Source organism: Salvelinus namaycush, chromosome 9, assembly GCF_016432855.1.
Source record: "Salvelinus namaycush isolate Seneca chromosome 9, SaNama_1.0, whole genome shotgun sequence".
In the NCBI taxonomy this organism is placed as follows: Eukaryota; Metazoa; Chordata; class Actinopteri; order Salmoniformes; family Salmonidae; genus Salvelinus; species Salvelinus namaycush.
Genome location: NC_052315.1, coordinates 54,569,691 through 54,588,442, shown reverse-complemented (window position 1 = coordinate 54,588,442; position 18,752 = coordinate 54,569,691). Strand labels below are relative to the sequence as shown.

The window sequence follows — 18,752 nt, the reverse complement described above, 5'->3', positions numbered from 1 at the left end:
GCAGTCCCAAAAACCATCAAGCACTATGATGAAACTCTCATTAGGACCGCCACAGGAAAGGAAGACTCAGTTACCTCTGCTGCAGAGAATAAGTTAGAGTTAACTGCACCTCAGATTGCATCTCAAATAAATGCTTCACAGAGTTCAAGTAACAGACACATCAACTGTTCAGACTTTCATGGTCGAATTGCTGCGAAAAACACTAAAGGACACCAATAAGAAAAAGGACTTGCTTGTGCCAAGAAACACGAGAAATGGCTATTAGACCGATGGAAATCAGTCCTTTTGGTTTGAGTCCAAATGTGCGTTTTTTTGTGTTTTTTGGGGGGGGGGGTTCCAACCGCCGTGTCTTTGAGACGCAGAGTAGGTAAATGGCTGATCTCCGCATGCATGGTTCCCACCGTGAAGCATGGAGGAGGTGTGATGATATGGGGGTGTTTTTCTGGTGACACTGTCTGTGAATTATTTAGAACTCAAGGCACACTTAACCAGCATGGCTACCACAGCATTCTGCAGTGATATGCCATCCCATCTGGTTTGCACTTAGTCCCACTATCATTTGTTTTTCAACAGGACAATCAAATGTATTTATATAGCCCTTCTTACATCAGCTGATATCTCAAAGTGCTGTACAGAAACCCAGCCTAAAACCCCAAACAGCAAGCAATACAGGTGTAGAAGCACGGTGGCTAGGAAAAACTCCCTAGAAAGGCCAAAACCTAGGAAGAAACCTAGAGATGAACCAGGCTATGAGGGGTGGCCAGTCCTCTTCTGGCTGTGCAGGGTAGAGATTATAACAGAGCATGGCCAAGATGTTCAAATGTTCATAAATGACCAGCATGGTCAAATAATAATAATCACAGTAGTTGTCGAGGGTGCAGCAAGTCAGCACCTCAGGAGTAAATGTCAGTTGGCTTTTCATAGCCGATCATTAAGAGTATCTCTACCGCTACTGCTGTCTCTAGAGAGTTGAAAACAGCAGGTCTGGGACAGGTAGCACAATGACCCAAAACACACCTCCGGGCTGTAAGGGTTATTTGGCCAAGAAGGAGAGTGATGGAGTGCTACATCAGATGACCTGGCCTTCGCAATCACCCGACCTCAATGCAATTTAGATGGTTTGGTATGAGTTGGACCGCAGAGTAAAGGAAAAGCAGTCCACAGGTGTTCAGCATATGTGGGAACTGTTCAAAACGTGGACAACACCCTAGGGAAATTGACAATAAGCTAAACTTCGTAAAAGTAAACTATTCCTTTTAATGTGTGTTTTTACACACCAGGGGAAGATCATTTGATCGTTAGTTTGAGTCTGATTGCATCTGTCTGTCCCTGTCGGAGTCTGCTTGGAGAGGGGATTTGGTTAGTGCTGGTGTTGGCTGCTGTTGTGTGTTATTCCTGCCTGTCTGTCGGCATTGTTAGAGTGTGTTGTTATTCCTGCCTGTTGCTAGGGGAGACAGTGTTTCCTACAACCTGATAAGTTGGAGCTGGCAGTGAGGTGGCCTTGAGGGAGGAAGTGACACGTTCACTTAAAAAGACTGTCAATCGTACGCCTGCTGCCCCTCCTTCGCCCCCCTGACCAAATTGGCAAAAGCCGTGTCGCTTGTCTGAAAAGCCTTTTAATCTCTATTCTATAATACCTCTCTAGTTTCCAGAAGAGCAAATTGTCATTTTAGGGACTAGAGTTAGCAAAGCATCTGGCCAGCACATCCCATGCAGTCCTAAACAATACAGATGTTGTCTTTCAGATGTTTACTTATTACCATACCATTACTGCCGCTTAGACAATTGGTCATTGTGTTGTGAGAAAGGTCCTGAATGGGGCTGATTCATGAAGAAATTGCTTATTAGAGTAGGTTTGTAATGTTTTTGTAATTGTTATGTCCTCAGAGGAAACAGCTGGGTTTGAAGTGGCTTTGTCTCAGTGGGTGGGGGTTCAATAGATGGAGACACAAAAGGGGGAGTACAGAGACTTGAGAGATCAAGGAGTGGCACCACCACTCCTGTCTAGATTAATCTCTACACCTCTCAGCATCTGCTGATTCTGTTTGTCACATAGTAAGTTATCTTGGCTGTGATGTGAATGGCCGCTGGACTCGTTATCTTCATTGTCTCTATTAGAGTTCATTCATTCATTTGACCTGCTTTGGCATCATTCGTGTTATCAGGTGGCTTAGTCATAGTCCCTTCCTGGGCTTCCTCCACCTCCTCCTCTTCCCCACTGGCTGTGGGTGGGTCCAGATGCGGTGCTGTCTGGCTTAGTAGGCAGGGTTAAGGCGTGTTCTGGATCAGTTTGGGCGTGACCTTCCGGTCCAGACCTAGACCCAGGACCAATCCCATAGCATCATGTGTTCCAGGAGATAGCTGCGCTGTGTTCCTTAGCCTTCATACGCAGCACTGCGATACTAGAAGACTTCCTGTCTGGATCCACACGGTTCAGGTCGTATCCGTTGAGGCCTCGGCCACCACCTATTCCTCCAGCCCCGAAGAAACTCCCCATGTGCGTCTGTCCCATGTGACCCCCATGGTCCCGTCCTCCCAGGCTGGGCACGCCTAGGTAGTCAGAGACCCCTCCATGGGGGTGCGAGGGCATGCAGGAGGTGACTGATCCGTCAAAGGGCACCACACAGCCGGGGTCAGGAAAGGCACCGCTGCCACCGCCCAGCCACGATGGGTTCTTGATCTACATGGAGGAACAGACAGGAGCAGGAGGTTAGGAGAACAATAATCTTGTAACCCAGAACCAAATCTCATGCTAACTTGATTTTCTCCTGGAAGCGAAAGTGGCTAACTAAAAACAGCAAATTCAGCCCCGGTCCTCTACAGAACTCAATCATTCCATTTAAGTTCCCCGCTTACTCTTAGCCCTCTATTCCGTGCTTGTTCATACAGTAGCTCTGAGCGCTATCCCATGCCTTATGTAGAATAAAAAACATTATTATCCATCCAGGATGGACTTGGCATCACCTTAAATGAAAAGGATCACATACACATACACTGCCACATCATCCACTTTTAAACCAGTCAGTCCATCGTGTTGCATAAACTAACAGAGAACATTAATACATTCACTCACAAATGACCGCTGTCCCAACTGCACCAGATAGATAAGTACATATACTGATACAATTTACGTTGCATTTAGTAGTCCAACAGCGCGAGGAACGAATGAATGTTTGAGCATGTTCTTCTTGGCCATGGGCATTCTGAAGCACTGTTCAGAGGGAAGCTTCTCGAACGGAAGGTGTAGAGGGTGGGAGGGGTTGCCAATGACAGCCAGTGCCGCCTTTTTGGTTGCCTTGTGGAACAGACTGTTCAACTGTGCCTGTGGTCAACCAATTACTTTGCTGACTCTGTTTACTATTCTGGTCAGTTTGGTCTGGCTCAGATAGCCATACCAGACTGTCATATCGAACGTGAGGATGCCCTCCCCCAAGCTGCTGTGCACCCTGTCCAGAACATCCTGGCTGACCCCAAACCCTTTAATTTTCCTGATTTAAAAAACAGGCGCTGGCTTGCTTTTTAATAAATACATCTCTTTTAAACTCAGATTGTCATCAATTTGTGTCCCTAGGTATTTAAAACACTCAACCACCTCCACTGGTTGGTCGTTGAGAGAGAGTGGTTGGGAAATTCGCAAGTTGTTGCCATTGACGATCACTTTTCCACAATGATGTGGAGGCCACTTGACCGGCACCATTCTTGAAGGTTGTTGGTCTGTTTAAAATAGCTGTCCCCATCTGACGTAGCATCTTTAAAAAAAGAGTCCCACCAGAGCTGTCATCCGTGTACTTGAAAAGGCTCACATTGTTTGCTTGGATCTTAATTTCATTAGTGTAGATGGAGAACAACAACGGTGAATGGACACACCACTGGGTGTGTTCAGGGTCAGTTTATCAGAGAGGGTCCCATTCATGAGGACCTTCTGTGGGCAGTCAGTTAAAGTCCTTGATCCAACCTGCGAGGCCTCCTTTGATATTCAGGTCCAGTAGTCGTTTCAGCAGTGTGTGTATTTGTATTCTATTGAAAGCTGAACTAAAATCAAATAAATAAAATGTGTGCATTTGATTTTGCATGTTGAAGGTGACCGGCCACCATGTTCACCAAGGTCAGGGTAGCATCTTCAGTCCCCCTCTGTGCTTTATAGGCAAACTGTAACAGGTCCAATTGATCTAAGGACAGGTTAAAAGAGCCGTGAGCTCCACAAGTCGAAAGTAATTTGGGGATTTGGCCCCGGCTTCTTAGGCACCAGTACAATGGCCGACACCTTCCAGGAGTTTGGCACTGTACAGGTGCTCAGCAGGAGTTGTAAAGACTCCATTGAGCTGGTTCGGCGCAGACCTTCAGTACTTTGTCCCGCAGTCTGTCTGGCTCCGGTGCTTTGCCTTAATATGTGACAAGCATGAGGCCACCTCGTTCTCTGTTACCTGGACAAGAGAGGATTTGGAGATGCTGTCACACATTTATTCACATTCGTCTTTAAATTCAACAGCGTCAAATCTTCCATTAAAAACAGTTAGGGTCAGTGGCAACCCGTCATTTTGAGCCCCACATTTTTGGGAAAAAAATGTAATATATATTGATAAAACGTATCGGTGCTCATCGGCCATTGGACATAAACATTACAAAACAAGTTGGAAATCGCAAATTCAACAATGAGTTGTTTGGAAGGAATCTGTGACCGTGGCTAATCGCAAGCATTGCAACTGGGTAGTCGGGAATAAACGCTCTCAGACTGGGAAAATACGTTTTGAAAGGTCATCCAACTCGGAATTGTAAATCTTTCTCTGATGACAATTTGCCAACGAAGGCCCGCTGCGCACAACAAGGGGAGTCCAAAAATGTATTATATGCTGCTGCATAAAGGATAGAATATGCCAGGGAGATATGGTCAGCTATATCAGCTATGTTTTTTTTTAAAGGCAGTAAATGAGGCTGAATGAACCGTTTCGCTGCCAGACAACGCTCTGCTGATAGCCAGGTGTAGCAGTGGTAAGGATTCACTCCATGGTGCTGAAAAGAAAGCTCTGCTGTTGGGACAGCTTTATGTAGGCCCTAACAGTTTGTGGGCACCACTTGTCACCGTTATAGTGCAATTAATGTATTGTTTAGTGTCGTGGCTTTGCTGGCATCCATCTAAAAATATATATTTTTGTTTGCCCCATCAAGATTTACATGCTAAAATCGCCACTGCAAAGGATGAACAGTCTGCAATTTTATTGTTCTCTCTCTTCCTTTCGCTTCCCATCATTGAATTAAGCCCTTCCCATGTTTGGATTGCCTGTACAGAACCTCTGCTCCACTTTATTCTTAACCTTTTCACACGTGAATTCCAAATATCTCTAACGGTCGCCCCAGCGTGAGTTGTTTTATGCACGTGATGTCAGAACACACTGTTCTATAAATGTAATTTGTTACGCAACAGGACTATTAACACGCACTACCTGCTTATTATCTATAGTTTCAATTAGCCAATTTCAAATTATTTTCTAACAAGTTTTATTTTCTAACATCAATTTGAATTGAGGTGTGTTCTGCCTCATTAATTCACATAGAAGTAGCCCATTTCAGTGTCGCGGAATTTATGTTTGAGGCTTTACTGAGCTGGACAAACTTCTCTCTTCAAGAAGAGTCCAAGAACTTCCCAAGTGTTTCTGCAGATCAAGTATGCAGTCTTGTACATTTACTTGCTGGTACTCGCAATGCCTTCGTTGTTGTTTTCCTTACAAATAACTTTGGACGTGTGTGTTCCTATCAAAATAAGTGCCTTGTTTTCGGAATATTGTCTGTCTGTCTGTCTGTTTTTCTTCACGTTTTCAAGTACTAGTGACAAATAATGCATTCCGATAATTGTATAGGTTGTAATGGACACCTATGATGTGTGTAAATGACTTTTTTTAAGGTTTTATTGATTTTATAATGAACTGATGCTAAGCTATTTGCCAGCTGTGTGGCAACATGTTTGTTGACATTATACAATGCATTCTGGGTGTCACGTAAATGTCTGTCTGACCAAAGATGTTATATGTTTCACTCATCTTTCAAGTAAACGTCTGGAAAGAAATGTGAATGATTGTAGATGACACACCCCATTCAACATATGGTGCCCCCCGAGTGGCGCAGTGGTCTAAGGCACTGCATCTCAGTGCTAGAGGTGTCACTACAGACCCTGGTTCAATTCCAGGCTGTATCACAACCGGCCATGATTGGGAGTTCCATAGGGCGGTGCACAATTGGCCCAGCGTCGGCCGGGTTAGGGTTTGGCCGGGGTAGGCCGTCATTGTAAATAAGAATTTGTTCTTAACTGACTTGCCTAGTTAAATAACAAAAACAGGCACACTGCAAACAGACCAAACTCATCTTGTCTCCTCTTATCTTAGGTTGACGCGAAAAACAAACATGGTGGCGCGCACAAACTACCCATCGTCGGATTACTTTCGATTTCTAGAAAGTGTTTTGCTCAATTACTTCGATCAATGGTGAGCTCACCTGTGATGTGATGAATTATAAATAGTAATTGCTATTAGCTATAACTCTCGGCTGAGAAACCACGATATGATATCTAAATATATCAGGATAAGGTAAGACCCAGATGCAGACCGTGTCAAAGTAACAATGTTTATTACAGCAACAGAGGCAAAGGTACAGGACGGCAGGCAGTGATCAGGGGCAGGCAGTGATCAGGGGCAGGCAGTGATCAGGCGGGCGGGTTCAGGGTCAGGACAGGCAAGGGTCAAAAACCAGGAGGGAGAGAAAGAGGCTGGGAAAAGACAGGAGCTGACCGGATAAACGCTGGTAAGCTTGACAAACAAGACGAACTGGCAACAGACAAACAGAACACAGGTATAAATACACAGGGGATAATGGGGAAGATGGGCCCCACCTGGAGGGGAGTGGAGACAATCACAAAGACCGGGGAAACAGATCAGCGCGTGACAAAATATGATGGCTTGTGTTAACCTGTCTAGGACAGGGGTTCCGCTAGCGGAACTCCTCCCACATTCCACTGAAAAGGCAGAGCGGGAAATAAAAAAAAAAAAAAAATATTAATATTTAACTTTCACACATTAACAAGTCCAATACAGCATTTGAAAGACAAACATCTTGTGAATCCAGCCAACATGTCCGATTTTTTAAATGTATTACAGCAAAAACACCACGTATATTTATGTTAGCTCACCACCAAATACAAAAGAGGACAGACATTTTTCACAGCACCGGTAGCATGCAGGTAGCATGCACAAAGCCAACCTAACTAACCTAGAACCAACCTAACTAACCTAGAAACAACTCCCTCAGATGACAGTCCTATAACATGTTACACAATAAATCTATGTTTTGTTCAAAAAATGTGCATATTTGAGCTATAAATCAGTTTTACATTACTGCTACCATCATAGCTACAGTCAGAAATAGCACGGGAGTAGCCAGAGTAAATACAGACACCAACGTCAACTACCTAATTACACATCATAAAACATTTCAGAAAAATATATGGTGGATAGCAAATGAAAGACAAAGATCTTGTGAATATAGCCAATATTTCCGATTTTTAAAATGTTTTACAGCGAAAACACCACGTATATTTATGTTAGCTCACCACCAAATACAAAAGACAGACAGACATTTTTCACAGCACCAGTAGCATGCAGGTAGCATGCACAAAGCCAACCTAACTAACCTAGAACCAACCTAACTAACCTAGAAACAACTCCCTCAGATGACAGTCCTATAACATGTTACACAATAAATCTATGTTTTGTTCAAAAAATGTGCATATTTGAGCTATAAATCAGTTTTACATTACTGCTACCATCATAGCTACAGTCAGAAATAGCACGGGAGTAGCCAGAGTAAATACAGACACCAACGTCAACTACCTAATTACTCATCATAAAACATTTCAGAGAAATATATGGTGGATAGCAAATGAAAGACAAAGATCTTGTGAATACAGCCAATATTTCCGATTTTTGAAGTGTTTTACAGCGAAAACACAATATATCGTTATATTAGCTTACTACAATAGCTATCACACAACAGCATTGATTCAAGGCAAACGGTAGCGATAGCACAGTTCGACAGATATATGAAATAGCATCCCAAATTGGGTCCTTATCTTTGTTGATCTTCCATCAGAATGTTGTACAAGGGGTCCTTTGTTCAGAACCGTCTTTGTTTGGATCCAGAACGAACTATTTCCCTCTTGAATTAGCAAGCACACTGGCCGTGCGGCGCTAACCTCTCCTTCTTGAACAAATTCCTCCAACGCATCACGTCTAAAGTCCCGAATAAATTTCAATAATATAATTAAACTATATTGAAAAAACATACTTTAGGATGATATTGTGACATGTATCAAATAAAATCGAAGCCGGAGATCATATTCACCTATAACGACGGTTTTCCAGGAGGCGATTCCAGGTCCAACTTCGCGCCTTCCAAAAAAAAATAATGGCGGACCTCTCACTCCAAGAGGTTGTATTCAATCCCAGAACGAGATAATCAAGTCATTTCTGCTCTCACTTCCGCATGACACCCAGGGGAAGGTGTATGACGTGTTTCTACAGTCATAAGTGACATGCCCTTTCATAGACAAGCTCTTGAAGAGAGACCTCGCTTTTGGAAATCTCACTTCCGGATAGGAAATGGGCTGTAAAAAGAGTTCTGTTTCACTTAGAGAAATAATTAGAACGGTTTTAGAAACTAGAGAGTGTTTTCTATCCAATATTAATAATAATATGCATATTGTACGAGCAAGAATTGAGTACGAGGCCGTTTAAATTGGATACGATTTGCCCCAAAAGTGAAAACAGCACCCCCTGTCCTTTCCTCAGTTAGCGCTAGGACTAATGTAGCCTACATTTTCCGGTTTGGATGATTGTGTTATGCTGTAGCTACTTCTGTGAATGTCTGAACATTGCATCCAAAAATAAACTGGTCACATTCAGGACATAACTTTGTGAGGACTGTGTTTGTGCAAAATGTTTCGGTGAAAAAAGTGTGGCTAGTGTAAATGCTGACTGTGTCAATCGAAACTGGAAGTTCTAAATAGTGTTCTAATCACACCGGTTTGAGCGTACACTGCAGGGACCACTGTAGAATGAAAACACCCATTTGTTGGTACGTGTGAGGTTAAAGTCCTTTTTAGCTTTCCACATTTTTGACCTGTTATTTTCTTTCTCCTTTACAGCATCAGTATCTCCTTTCAGGGCTTGTTGTTGGAAAATACTCTTGAGTTTTTGTGTTAATGACCGTATACTCACAGAACTAGATGTATGATGTGATGCTGTCTGTCAGCACGAGTCAAAGAACACCTCCCAGTCTATGACGAAAAAGCAGTCCTTGAGCTCCTCCCTGCTCTCCTTTGACCATACCTGAATGGATTTCTCTACAGGTTTTTCGCGTTTCACCTGCTGCCTGTATCTCAGTAGGAGATGGAAAATATTATGGTCTGATTTCCCGATGGGTGCTCTGCACACTACCTTGTATGCGTCATCTACGTTGCCATAACACTGGTCCAGGATGCGAGTTGAGCGAGTCGGACAGGTGACGTACTGTTGCAGAGTGGGGAGGTGTGCGGAGAAGGAGAGCGTATTAAAATCCCCAAGCACAAATACTGGCTGGTCAGCTGATCGTGAAAGCGCAGCCCTGAAATAGTCTGTAATCCTGTTAGCAACTTCCTTATTGTTAGATCCAGGCACATGGACCAGAATAATGCTAATCAGTCCAAACTTGCATGGTAGATAGAATGGCCTCAATGATACAATGAGAATCTCATAGTCTCTGGTGCACACTTGTTCAATCACATTACACTGCGTGGCCCAAGTATTATCTTCAAAGATGCATAGCCTATTGATTTGTATAATGTTGTTTTGTCTCGATCTGCTCTAATAAGCGTATCCATCAATGTTTACATCAACATTCTCCTGCTGTTTCTGTAAAGCAGATATGATTACTTCTCCTAAAGTCTTTTTCAAATGCAGCCCTTGCTGCTAACTCATCCAGTTTGTTATTTAGTGACCGCACATTTGACAGGGTGATCACCGGGAGCGGGTGACGGCTTCCCCGCCTCCGTAGTCTGTTTCTAACACCACCTCTTGAGCCTCGCTTCTTCTTAGTTTCCCTTTTTGACTTGGAGAACAACCATCAGGCAAGGCAATGCTGTTTTGGAGAGTGAAATTTATCTCACAAAGAGAGTAACTCTTGGGAGTAGGTGATGGTGGTTGATTTACTCACTGACTCCATACAACCGCCGGTAGTGATTGTTAAGCTGTTCGCATATTACAGCGATTAGGATTAAGGTCACACATGCCATGTACAATCCACTTTCAAACTTCCGACGCACTGGGACTTAAACAAAACGGAACAAAATTGAGTGATATAACAATAAACAAACAATTCACACAGGTGAGCTCAGGGTCTGGCAGCAGTGCCTTCGGTACCTGTACGTAGTTCTCTGGCCTGGTGAGCAGGGGGAGCTCGTATGCAGAAGAGAAGTGAGTTCTGACTTGCTGCGTCTGACCAAACCTTTCTCTCTTCCTCCACTTGGCACGCCGGTTCTGGAACCACACCTGTAGAGAAGAAGAGGATACCTTAGAAGCAGGGTTCTTCATCTGTCCCTGTAGGAGCACCCATTTTGGTTCTTGGTTGCACGTCGAACCATATATCAAATGAGATGGTCATATCACCTACACGTTTTGATGGACCTGACTGCATTGTAATCTAAACCAGAAACACCCACCCACCTTTCAAACATTTGTGATCATTTTGTGGTCATACCTTCCTATGTGGTGTCCCGTATACAACAGGAGTTCCCTGATCCTGGTGCAGAATACAGAGTTTCTCCTTCCCCATATTGACTGATACCATTCAATAAGAAAAAATACAATACAAGTAAATGTTATCTAGTAACATTTTTATGCAGAGTGTCACGACACTCCATTCAGAGTCGTCAGTATCAAGCCTGTCCGTCGATCAGGACTCCGTCACATCTTGCAAGTCTCCAAGTGCTGGCTACATAGCTGCATCTGTGAACATATACACATTCACTGTTGTATTACTAATGTTAGTTGGGGATAGGTGATATCTGACAAACACATGTATACTATGTTGAAGTTTAAACAGGTCAGACTAGACCTACGTAATTCTGGTCTCCCCATCGATGACCGTTGGTGAACATACGAGGTGAGGCTGGAGCGCCCCTATTGATGGGCATGGCAGAGTAGATCAGCTCCTGGTCTCTCATCAAAGATACTGGTCGGTCACACACAAACGAGTGTGTGTGTGTGTGTGTGTGTGTGTGTGTGTGTGTGTGTGTGTGTGTGTGTGTGTGTGTGTGTGTGTGTGTGTGTGTGTGTGTGTGTGTGTGTGTGTGTGTGTGTGTGTGTGTGTGTGTGCGCAAAGAGCACAGATTACATTATTAATGGTGGTTATGATTAGCCTGGTGGAACCAACCTGATCGCGGTGTTCACCTTTTCTATTTCACTTCAGATATCATAAAATGTGAAGTGAAATAGGATGGTGAACACAGCGATCAGGCTGGTTCCACCAGGCTATATTATGCCCTGGACATTATATGCATCTTAGAAGTAGAAAATAAGAAACAAATAATGTCTACATAAAGTATGTCTCACAATTGGGTTATGAAATGTATCAAAGTAATGAAGTGGGTTATCCTCTGTATTTGTACAAATGATGAGCCTGTGAAAGCTGTTGCCGCTTTCAGGTGAAGGTTGTTGGCCCGTTACTTGCCAACATGTGGCTAACGCTCACACCGAGGGCATGTCTGCATGACGCTAATGAGGGCCCCCTTACTGGTCTTCTCTATGCTGCATGTTTGGCTACAAACTGGACGTCTCTCGAACAACTGCAGCAGGCAATCTTATGAGGTGATATTGACTAGGAGGGCCTGTGACAGGGTGATATAATTGACAGCCAAGTGGCAAATTGCATTTTGTTCTAAAGAAAGGACAAAGCTTTTTGCTAATGCACTTCATCTGCTTGGCTGTGGAATTGGTCTACTCGTTTTTCAAGACGGTTATTTTTTTAATACAACTTTTGTGATTTCTTTCCTGAGGCGGTCCTAATGAGAGCCAGTTTCATCATAGCGCTTGATGTTTTTCACAACTGCACTTGATGAAATGTTCAAAGTTCTTCAGATGTTCCGTATTGACTGACCTTCGTGTCTTAAGGTAATGATGGACTGGTGTTGCTCTTTGCTTATATGAGCTGTTCTTGCCATAATATGGACTTGGTCTTTTACCAAATAGGGCTATCTTCTGTATACCCACCCTACCTTGTCACAACACAACGGATTGTCTAAATGCACTAAGAAGGAAAGAAATTCCACAAATGAACTTTTAACAAGGCACATCTAATTGAAATGCATTCCAGGTGACTACCTCATGAAGCTGGTTGAGAGAATGCCAAGAGTGTGCAAAGCTGTCATGAAGGCAAAGGGTGGCTATTTGAAGAATCTCAAATCTAAAATATATTTTGATTTGTTTAACACTTTTCTTGGTTACTACATGATTCCATATGTCATTTCATAGTTTTGATGTCTTCACTATTATTATACAATGTAGAAAATAGTCAAAAGAAAGAAAAACCCTTGAATGAGTAGGTGTTCTAAAACTGTTGACCAGTAGTGTATATATTTTAAAACTGTAACAATGTCCATTGGGGTGGGGGCAGGGTCTGTTGAGTGGGACAGGGTGAGCAGGGTCTAAGTGATTGAAGCAGGGAGAACAGGCCATGGCTCTCGGGTGGCTGTGGTCCCTGATTTATTTTATTGGCCTTCCTGCGACACCTGGTGTTGTAGGTGTCCTGGACGGCTGAGGGACCCAGTCAGTGAGAGTATTTGACATACATATACTCACACATTTTCATGACTTCAGCTGACAGATCATCGTATCAGACTAGGGCTGTGATGGTTTGGTTGCTTCTCTCATACCATCTCTAATCCCCTTTTCCTAAAACAGACCTGGGATAACTATAGTTTTAACTATGCTTTATGGAAAGTAACTATTGTTCCATGGCGGGAACCAATAGTTACTTTGGAGGTGACTACAACTATATGAATGCAGGTCTAAATAATGACTACTTTAAAAAAAAATGTAATACAGATCTCAGGAAGTGACTACTTTTCTGGAACTATTGGATTGCCTTCATCTAATGGCATGGCAGTATCTGGAACTGCATGTTGGAGATGGAAAAAGAATGAATACAGCACACAATCTCCTATACTATTCCAATCCATCTGATTTGATCGACATAATACATCTGAACATTTTGTACATTTCCATTCTCCTGAATGGACATTGCCTCAGGTGTACATAATCAAGTCAAACCAATTATATTTTGTATAAATAAATTGTGACGCTCAACTACTGTATGACTCTTTCAACATGCAAATGAAAAGGTTGAAAGCTGCAATTGTATGATACCTAAAACTACTGCAGAGTAATTCAGAACCATTTGCAAACATTACGAAACCTTCGGACAGCAAACCTACTTCAAACCTCTTTTTCCATCTGAGTGTTCTTGTTTCAAACACACACTATATTTAAAGGGATATTATTATTTTTTTACTAACTAACATGATTTTCAACCTACCTTGGCTGTAGTTTATTCATGATGGCAGTTTTGGGATATTTAGTTTCCTTTTGACACTTAATAGCCATATTTTGTTAGCATTCTCAGTAACACTTAAGATTAAACTGTTGTGTCTGTGAAGAGAAACATTTTATTAGCACGTTACATAATAATTGGGTAATTGCATTTTAATTGCATAGCAATGAGCCGAGAGGTTTTGTAACTACTGTATACAAGAGAAATAGTGGACTGTTCCTTATTCAACTCATATAATAACAACCATTACTATGCAATTATAAAGCTAAGTCCTATGCAACAACAATGTTGCTATTGTAATAATTAAAGTTACTACACATGTATAACTTGATGTCAAGTGTTATTGTACGTGTCACTCATTATAAAAATAGATTTGTTAGTCATTTTGAAGCTGCAAAAGTCGTGTACTCTAATGTTGAGTTGATTCTATGTCCCGCATGTATTTAATTCTAGTCTATAGGCTAAATTAAGATGAATATCTAAGAGCCCTCAAAACCATGTGCTTATGATCACATATGTAGTGTAGATTAATTTAACCTACTGTTGTGGTTTTTCATCAAATATTTGGCAGCCATCAAATAAGTCTCTTTTGGGTTTTCAAATAACTTGCATGTATTCAAATACCTTCAAATATGATTTGTTTTTCTGAGACCGGTATTTGAATATCAAAGAAAATAGTTGCCTTTTAGTTGAATCTATATTTGACTACATAGAGTATTTGAAAAGTTGGTATTTTCAAATAAACTACAAAATACAACTATTTTCTGCCAACGTCTGTACTAAAATATTGTTTTTGTATCTTTTATTTTTCATCTTCTGTTCTGCATTTATGTGTCTGTCTAGTCCAAAACGGTCTCTCTTAGTTTAGATGTGCAGTAACGTATACAGATTTTTGCAACTTCTGGAAAAATCATGGAGAAGAATAGTGGAGAGAGGAAGATACTGGAGAGACGAAGACCAGACCAGAGGAGGTTGACTGGGCCTCTCTCTGTTTAGCTGTATTTATTTATTGTCTGAATCTTATCCTTTGAGGGGAAGGAGAGATTTCTTCAAAGAGGGAGGCCAATCTAGAGCCGACACGGGGTTTGAACTTGGATTATGGGATGGACATGACCCAAACCAATCAGCATGCGGTTTTACAGGCATTTACGTGCAATTTCCCTTTGCCCCATCACGCTCTCTCACACGCTCTCTCTCACACGCTCTCTCTCGCACACTCTCTCACACACACTCTCTCACACTCTCCCTCACACTCTCCCTCACTCACACATTAACACTACAGGTCAAAAGTTTTAGAACACCTACTCATTCAAGGGTTTTTCTTTATTTGTACTATTTTCTACATTGTAGAATATATAAGAGAAAGAAATTCCATAAATGAACTTTTAACAAGGCACACCTTTAATTGAAATGCATTCCAGGCGACTACCTCATAAAGCTGGTTGAGAGAATGCCAACAGTGTGCAAAGCTTTCATGAAGGCAAAGGGTGGCTATTTGAAGAATCTTAAATTAGATTTTGATTGGTTTAACACTTTCTTGGTTACTACATGATTCCATATGTGTTATTTCATAGTTTATCACTATTATTCTACAATTTAGAAAATAGTGAAAATAAAGAACCCCTTGAATGAGTAGGTGTTCTAAAACTTTTGACTGGTAGTTTATATTTACACAAAAAAAATGTAACAGTACTACACCAACATATTACTCCGGGGAAAGGAGTTGAGCGAGAGTAGGCCTACAGAAGTATGGGTGTTGTAACACAATATAGAGTCGTCTAGAGTTGAAAAGGATTGTTTTCCAATGTGATGAGGCCAAATGGGTGTATGGGCTAGCAACACAAAAACGCACTCAAACACATACCATCACTCTGACAGGGCAAACTAGTCACATTTTTAAAGACAACCCAATCAGCATGCGGTTTCACAGCAATTTAAGTGCAATTTCCCTTCAGCCCATCTCTCTTGATCTTACTCTTTCTCTGTAGCTGGATCTCTCTCTCTCTCTCTTTATACAACGGGTGGGTCTATTCCTGAATGCTGATTGGTTAAAAGCGCATTCCAGCCGGTATCTATTCCACAAGTTACCACCGGCAAAATCTATGACGTTAAAATGCCTATTTACTCTGTTCCATCTGACTGCGCAATCCACTGTCTCATCAGCCCAGCCAGGCAATTTATAAACTTGATCTCCACTATTAAAAGCATCTGGACATTATCTAATTTATTTTAGACTAACATTTAGTTTTCAACAGCAGAGATTTGTGTAAACCTTGCTGTCTGTGTCTCCGACATTTTCAACGTTGTTTCAATATTCAAATTCGATCTCCAGCTGTCCCATAGTAATGAACGTGTAGGAGACGAGGCAGGCAGGCAGCGTTTCTCAGCCAGTCGAAATCGTGAATCGGCTGGCATCGTTTTTAATGGGTGTATATACAAAGAAATGTCAATTGAAAAGAAGTCAAATGAAATGAAGTGCAGCTAGTTTGCAGTTTGAAGTGATTGTGTTAGCTGTGTTGTTGGCTAGCTCCTCTGAACAACAGTGTCCTGACGAGAGAGCACATTTTCTATGCCAGGTGAAATCGAGCCTCATTAGCCTCATTGTTATGGATGTATCCAAATGAATGTTACTTGAACAACTTATGCAAATGCAGCTCCTCTTATTCTTTTTGACGTGACTGTAAATTAGCCGTAGTTGGCTAGCAAGCAAGGGATAAGAACGCTGCCAGCCAGTATGGCAATGGAACATTTAGAACGAACGACTGGGTCATGTTCATAGATGCAGAACAAAAAGACTGAACGACTGGGTCGCATCTCTGGCAACCAAACCAAAAGAACAAACGACCAGCCGGCTTGAGTAGCAACACTGGATTTGTCGGGACTTTATCTTGTGGAAGGATGAAATAGTATGAATAAATGAATCAATAAAATGTATGAAAATATGTCAATCATTATTTGAATATTCCAAGCATGTATCCTGTTTTGAAACAAGGCACTAAAGTAATACTGCACAAAATGCAGCAAAGCAATCAACTTTTTGTCCTGAATAAAAAGTGTTATGTTTGGGGCATATCCAATACAAAACATTACTGAGTACCACTCTCCATATTTTCAAGCATAGTGGTAGCTGCATCATGTTATAGGTATGCTTGTAATCGTTAACGGCTGGAGTTTTTCACGATAAAAAATCAACGGAATAGACCTAAGCACAGGCAAAATCCTAGAGGAAAACCTGGTTCAGTCTGGTTTCCACCAGACACTAGGAGATTAATTCACCTTTCAGCAGGACAATAACCTAAAACACAAGGCCAAATCTACACTGGAGTTGCTGACCATGAAGACAGTGAATGTTTCACTTTGTCATTATGGGGTATTGTGTGTAGTTGGGTATGGATTTTTTTGTTTGTTTTAATCCATTTTGAATTCAGGCTGTAACACAACAAATTGTGGAATAAGTCAAGGGGTATGAATGCTTTCTGGAGGCAATGTAGCATATAGCCTGTCAAGTTACTCCTTCGGTTATTTTGAGTCCAAGTTCATCAAAGTACTATTTTGTTTTCTCATGGGACTCTGATTACAAAGGGTTCTCCAGATGACTAGTGCAGAATCTACTGACCAAAACAAATCTGAGGACCTCAGCACAATACAAATGAGGAGGAGGAACGAGAGAGTACCAGCTTACCCCCTCTTGGTCACACTGCTGGTCTTCTCGCTCTCTGTCCTTTTCTCTCCCGCCCGCCCTCCCTCCACCCATCTCTCTCTTCTCCCTTTTAAGTTGGTGTGGGGATATTGGAAAGTGAGATGGGAGAATGTTCAAACTGGAGATTGTTTTCATTTCATGTTTAATTTCCTGATGCCTAAGCCCTTGGCTTTCCTCAGCTAACATCCCTGAGGCTAGAGGCTCACAGACTAGAGCAGTGGACAGACAACACGCAAGTGCACACGGACACAAGTGCACACACACACTTTCATGCTCACACACTCACATAAACATATTTTCAAATCTAAAACATAAACATAGGCCACCTCCTAAAACAGGCCAACAAATACATTAACATTCTCTAACTAACCATTCACACATGACCTACAAAAAAGTGCAAACCAATCCCAGAACAACAGCAAAGGACCTTGTGAAGACGCTGAAGGAAACAGGTATAAAAGTATCTATATCCACAGTAAAACGAGTCCTATATAGACAACCTGAAAGGTCGCTCAGCAAGGAAGAAGCCACTGCTCCAAATCCCCCATAAAAAAAGCCAGACTACGGTTTGCAACTGCACATGGGGAAAAAGATCGTACTTTTTGGAGAAATGTCCTCTGGTCTGATTAAAACAAAAAAAGATCTGTTTGGCCATAATGACAATTGTTATGTTTGGAGGAAAAAGGGGGAGGCTTGCAAGCCAAAGAGCACCATCCCAACCGTGAAGCACGGGGTGGCAGTATCATGTTGTAGGGGTGCTTTGCTGCAGGAGGGTCTGGTGCACTTCACAAAATAGATGGAATCATGAGGAAAAATAATTATGTGGATATATTGAAGCAACATCTGAAGACATCAGTCAGGAAGTTAAAGCTTGGTCGCAAATGGCTTCCAAAGTTGTGGCAAAATGGCTTAAGGACAAGAAAGTCAAGGTATTGGAGTGGCCATCACAAAGCCATGACCTCAGTCCTATAGAAAATGTGTTGGCAGAACTGAAAAAGCTTGTGCGGACAAGGAGGCCTACAAACCTGACTCAGTTACACTAGCTCTGTCAGGAGGAATGGGCCAAAATTCCCCCAACTTATTGTGGGAAGCTTGTGGAAGGCTACCCGAAACGTTTGACCCAAGTTAAACTATATTAAAGGCAATGCTACCAAATACTAATTGAGTGCATGCAAACTTCTGACCCACTGGGAATGTGATGAAAGAAATGAAGGCTGAAATAAATCCTTCTCTCTAGTATTATTCTGACTTTTCACATTCTTAAAATAAAGTGGTGATCCTAACTGACCTAAAACAGGGAATTTTTACTAGGATTAAATGTCAGGAATTGTGAAAAACTGAGTTTAAATGTATTTGGCTGAGGTGTATGTAAACTTCAGACTTCAACTGTAAGTGTGTGTGTGTGTGTGTGTGTGTGTGTGTG

The 18,752-nt window shown here is 41.9% G+C and overlaps 1 protein-coding gene across 1 annotated transcript in view; it reads right to left on the bottom strand.

Annotated features, from left to right (window-relative positions):
• Positions 1 to 2,341: 2,341 nt before the first annotated feature.
• The window catches only part of LOC120053553 (homeobox protein aristaless-like 4), a 59,935-nt gene continuing 43,524 nt past the window's right edge, over positions 2,342 to 18,752 (bottom strand). The window contains exons 3-4 of the mRNA XM_039000687.1: positions 10,443 to 10,544; positions 2,342 to 2,680 (exon numbers count right to left, since the gene is read on the bottom strand). Of these exons, the coding sequence (XP_038856615.1) occupies positions 2,342 to 2,680; positions 10,443 to 10,544 (441 nt within the window). The remainder of the gene's footprint in view (positions 2,681 to 10,442; positions 10,545 to 18,752) is intronic.